Genomic DNA, 6110 nt, shown 5'->3' with positions numbered 1-6110 from the left:
CTCACTCACTTCCCGAGGTCAAAGATATAATCAAATATCTGAACACTGAATGCTCTCAGGCTGAGGATGCAAATCTACACAGCGCCCCCACACTGAATAAAGTTACTAACACATTTGCTCATGCACCCAAAGACACTTCACAAAAGCAAGTACACTTTCGCTCAAGAAACGTTGCTATGGCCACGACCCACACTTCCCCCCATCAGTCATCTCACTCAACAGGCATTAAAAAACCGACTCATTGGCAGTGTTTTGCATGTAACTCAAACGAACACAAGATCTATGCCTGCAGTGTGTTCCAAAATAAATCTCCGCATGAGCGACATAACCTCGTCAAAGAAAATAATCGCTGTGTCTCCTGTCTAGGCCATCATAACCTTAAAGATTGCCATTCACAAACTTCATGTCGTACATGTAACAAGAAACATCACACTTTGTTACATTTCCCTGCACCTCTTGTTGATCAAAATCATTTTAAGCCTGTCAATGCAAATGTATGTTACCCACATGAGCCTACTCAAACCTCAATGACTTCAACTTCACAAGATCACTCTCAGTCACCTTTTAAAAACTCCACTATACTCTTAGGAACTTTTTTGATAAAGGTCACTTCAGGTCAAGGCACATCTCATGTGTTCCGTGCCTTACTTGACTCCGGTTCCATGTGTGACTTAATCATTGAACGAGCAGCTCAACTTTTAAACGCTTGAAGCTACAAGTCAAATGTTCAACTTTCTGGACTTGGCCAAAATGCAGCTAAGAGTAATGGGCAAACTTACCTCAATCTTGAAACTCTCTCTGGCTTTCTCATATCTCCGCAACATCCAATGCTCATTTTAGACAAATTGACTGTAGACTTACCTCGTGTTCCAGTCTCTCCGGAAGTGTTATCGCTCACTAAACGGTTTTGTCTAGCTGATCCATCATTTCACCTGCCAGGACGCATTGATATCGTGCTTGGTTGCTCTCTCTTCCCTAAGTTACTAACTCATGAAAATTACTCTCTTGGCCAACATATGCCCCACGTAATAGGAACTCATTTTGGATACATCGTGATGGGTTCTGCACCCTGTGAAATACCAAGAAATTCCACACCAAATTTCATCAGTCACACCGTCTCCCTCCATTCATCCAATGATGTTGACCTTCAGTTCTCACTTCAGCGATTCTGGACTCAGGAAGAACTTCCAAATAGTCAAAAGAAAACTGAAGAAGTACTCAGAACACAAACCTACGTTGACGACATCATCACTGGTGCGGATACTGAGGAAACGGCCTTGAAACTTCAAGATCAATTGATCAACCTGTTACGAAGAGGAGGATTTGAATTACGTAAATGGGTCTCCAACTCTGATCGTCTTCTACAAGCTTTCCCCAAGGAGCATCTTGAGACTCCCGTCTTTCTCCAAGATTCTGAACAGCCACACTTCACAATACTTGGCCTACATTGGTCTCCCCACTCTGACTGCTTCACTTACAACCTTAACTTCCCTATGGACCCTCATCCATCAAAACGTTCGATCTTGAGCATCATAGAAAAAATCTACGATCCTTGTGGATTTCTCGCTCCCTACATCATGCAAGCAAAATGTTTTATGCAGTTACTATGGACCACAGGCTTATCCTGGGATGATCCCCTGCCCACTAACCTCGCCGAAAAATGGCATTCATTCCTAATCGATACTCAATATTTATCTCAAATTTCTATTCCTCGAGCGTTACAGTTTTCCCTGTCATGCACCGTAGAATTACATGGCTTCGCAGATGCGTCAGAGAGTGGCTACGCTGCTGTCGTATATTTCCGCTGTCAGATGTCTAATGGTGACACCATCATTCACCCAATAATCTCAAAGACTCGTGTCTCTCCTCTCAAAAGAGTAACTCTTCCTCGCCTTGAGCTTTGTGCTGCTCATCTTCTCGCGCAATTAGTAGCACATTGTCATTCTCTCTTCTCAGATAAAATTGCCATCAAAAATATCTATCTATGGAGTGACTCCTCGATAGTCTTGGCATGGTTACGGACTCCACGCTACAAACTCAAGACATATGTAGCCAACAGGGTTTCTCAAACTCAAGAACTTGTTCCCATCGACTCTTGGCGACACATATCAAGTACTGATAATCCTGCAGACTGTGCGTCAAGAGGAATTTCTGCTTCCCTACTTGTCAACCATCCGCTCTGGTGGACAGGCCCTCCTTGGCTTAAGCTCCCCAGTTGTTATTGGCCTACCTCGCACTTCACTCCTGAGGACCTCTCTTCGTCAGAAGAAATCAAGAAGACACCTTTAGTTGTTCTTACATCAGCTCCTCAAAAGGAGTGGGAACTTCTTTCTGCCTACTCATCGTGGAACAAACTCCAACGCATTGTCGTTCTTCTTAATCGCTTCATCCACAATTGTCGTCATCAAAATGACCGTCTCAGTGGTCCTCTCTCATCGTCTGAAATCTCCAAAGCTCGTCTCAAGATATTTCATCATGTTCAACAAGCCACCTTTGCAGATGAAATAGTGTCCCTCCAAAAGAAGCGTGACTGTTCCACCAGACTACAACGTGAAACGCCATTTCTTGACTCTGGTTAAAGCACTTCGTTGCTTTAAGGCGGGCAGTATGTTCAAGACTTTTTCCCCTTGATCTGCATTTAACATGTGTATATTTATTTATCATATGTTATTATTTCTTTCTGTTTACTTTTTCATTACATTGTTTTTATTGCTCAAGTCAACATGGTTTCTTTTTTATAATCTTAATTTTACCATTTTCCAATACAACACGTATGTTTAAATACTTTTATGTTTAAATATTTTTTTATGAAGCGTTGTTCTAGTAACATATCACTCTTTGCTTAACAAGCTTTCCTCTTCTAACAAGCTAAAGAGAATAGTAACAAATTTCCAACAGTAAACATTACTGGTTAACCCTAGGGTTGTAGATTTATTCACGGACGTTCGATCTTATGTGGCTTGGTGATTTAATGGTGTATTAGTGCTTGAAGGTTATTTCATAATTTTATTAGATGTTTTGAATGGATTTAGATAGAGATTTAATTTATTCAACGCCAGCGTATTTTAAGCTCATTGTGCGTATTTTAAGCCAACATAATTGAGATGTTGAAATAATGAAGACTATGTAGGCGTTGTTACCGAACTAAGATCAATTGCTTCAGAACAATTTATCAATACCAAAGCCGCAACAAATCTGTAGTTTAAGCAAATTTCTATTATTAAATATTGCAAATAAAATATGTACTCCCAAGTCATAAATTGTTATACCAATAGACACACATTCATTAAAAGTACGTTTACCACTAAGAGTACAGATGCAATAAGAAGACACATGTACGAAATTTACCCGATCTTAAACCAGGTAATTAAACCTTCGATCGAACGGAAAATACTTCCAATGAAAGGGGGAAAACGTTTGCAGGAGATTGTTTGGGGATTCATAGTTCAACGCACCTTTACAACTCTCAGAGAGGTTGATGAGAGGGAGGGGAAGGCATGGGAATCCCAAATATGCACCGGAGTCCAGAAATTTTGTTAGTGTTGATAGTCACATGTTTCCATAAATTAACTACCGTTATTACTGTCTATGCCTGTGGCGTTTTCAAGGAGGTATCGAGAAGATACACAAACTCTTCTGTGGGAAAGCGGTGTTAGACCCATATGAATTGTGGAATCGAACCCACCCCTCGCACCAAAGTTCGAGACTCTAACCACGAGGCTAGGAACACACCCCGAACACTTCTGCAATGTTAAGCTAGGGTTTGTGATTCTCTTTGATTCACAACGCCTAGTTCACGAACCAAGTTTGACGTCGAGACAGTTTTTATTGTTCTTGGCGAAGGATTGAAGAGCGGTAGAGAGTCCGAGAAGTGGTTTTAGCGGTAAAAGTTTATAAAAATAGAGGAAGAGTAATGCGATAGGGCGCAATGCACGGATTCAGCCGAGGATAGATACATTTCAACTGAACATGATTTTTGGAGGGGGAAGGGACGCTACCTCAATGTTTTTATAGGGCTACCGAAAATTTATCCATGTCCATATCACGCCACATTTTTTAACCAATAAAATTCGTTCTGTATCGGGCCCACAGCCAAGATACTGTTTGTGTTTTGTGTAGGCTTGTGTGAGTAAGCTCTAACATTTGATTTAGCAATCCTTAATCGGATTGAAATGAGATTTAAAAATACAGATTTGGTTTGGAAATAAGGTATCACTAATTGAACAAATTATAATAATAAATATAGCAATCAATACTTAAATACAAAACAAGTATTAACAGACGATTAATGTTTAACCGAAACAGTAGAGATATCGACTACCTAAAGCAACACAAGACACAGTAAAATGTATCACCAATGTTTACTGAGTATAAATGTTTGACCCAAAAAGTTGACATTGTCAATTGTCTGTAACAACACAAGGCACAATGACTAAATAACCAATGTTTACCAATGATCTATGTTTGACCCAAACAGCGGACAATGTCAACTATCTGTAACAACACAAGACACTGTGACATATATCACCAATGTTTACTGAGGATCAATGTTTGACACAAACAGTAGACATTGTCAACTATCTGTAACAACAGAAGACACTGTGACATAGTTCACCAATGTTTCCTGATGATCAATGTTTGACCCAAACAGTAGACATTGTCAACTATCTGTAACAACACAAGACACTGTGACATAGATCACCAATGTTTACTGATGATCAGTGTTTACTGATGATCAGTGTTTGACCCAAACAGCAGACATTGTCAACTATCTGTAACAACAGAAGACACTGTGACATAGTTCACCAATGTTTCCTGATGATCAATGTTTGACCCAAACAGTAGACATTGTCAACTATCTGTAACAACACAAGACACTGTGACATAGATCACCAATGTTTACTGATGATCAGTGTTTACTGATGATCAGTGTTTGACCCAAACAGCAGACATTGTCAACTATCTGTAACAACAGAAGACACTGTGACATAGTTCACCAATGTTTCCTGATGATCAATGTTTGACCCAAACAGTAGACATTGTCAACTATCTGTAACAACAAAAGACACAGTAACTATATTACCAATGTTTACTGATGATCAGTGTTTGACCCAAACAGTAGACATTGTCAACTATCTGTAACAACACAAGGCACTGTGACATAGATCACCAATGTTTACTAAGGATCAATTTTTGACCCAAACAGTAGACATTGTCAACTATCTGTAACAACACAAGGCACTGTGACATAGTTCACCAATCTTTCCTGATGATCAGTGTTTGACCCAAACAGCAGACATTGTCAACTATCTGTAACAACACAAGACACTGTGACAGAGATCATCAATGTTTACTGAGGATCAATGTTTGACCCAAACAGTAGACATTGTCAACTATCTGTAACAACACAAGGCACTGTGACATAGTTCACCAATGTTTCCTGATGATCAATGTTTGACCCAAACAGTAGACATTGTCAACTATCTGTAACAACACAAGACACTGTGACATAGATCACCAATGTTTACTGATGATCAGTGTTTGACCCAAACAGTAGACATTGTCAACTATCTGTAACAACAAAAGACACAGTGACTATATTACCAATGTTTACTGATGATCAGTGTTTGACCCAAACAGTAGACATTGTCAACTATCTGTAACAACACAAGACACTGTGACATAGATCACCAATGTTTACTGATGATCAGTGTTTGACCCAAACAGTAGACATTGTCAATTATCTGTAACAACACAAGACACTGTGACATAGATCACCAATGTTTACTGAGGATCAATGTTTGACCCAAACAGCAGACATTGTCAACTATCTGTAACAACACAAGACACTGTGACATAGATCACCAATGTTTACTGATGATCAGTGTTTGACCCAAACAGCAGACATTGTCAACTATCTGTAACAACACAAGACACTGTGACATAGATCACCAATGTTTACTGAGGATCAATGTTTGACCCAAACAGCAGACAATGTCAACTATCTGTAACAACACAAGACACTGTGACATAGATCACCAATGTTTACTGAGGATCAATGTTTGACCCAAACAGTAGACATTGTCAACTATCTGTAACAACACAAGGCA

At 39.6% G+C, this 6110-nt stretch overlaps 1 protein-coding gene across 1 annotated transcript; it reads left to right on the top strand.

The window, feature by feature from the left end:
* The first annotated feature begins 1055 nt into the window (after positions 1–1055).
* LOC128984694 (uncharacterized) lies at positions 1056–2579 on the top strand. The gene has a single exon (XM_054404034.1). The coding sequence runs from the start codon at positions 1056–1058 to the stop codon at positions 2577–2579; it is 1524 nt and encodes a 507-aa protein (XP_054260009.1).
* The last annotated feature ends 3531 nt before the right edge of the window (positions 2580–6110 follow it).

Source organism: Macrosteles quadrilineatus, unplaced genomic scaffold, assembly GCF_028750875.1.
Source record: "Macrosteles quadrilineatus isolate MER2022 unplaced genomic scaffold, UCM_ALF_1.0 Scaffold_2__2_contigs__length_208266976, whole genome shotgun sequence".
Classification (NCBI taxonomy): Eukaryota; Metazoa; Arthropoda; class Insecta; order Hemiptera; family Cicadellidae; genus Macrosteles; species Macrosteles quadrilineatus.
Note: the sequence above shows the minus strand (reverse complement) of the source record. Positions and strands in the feature narration are given on the sequence as shown.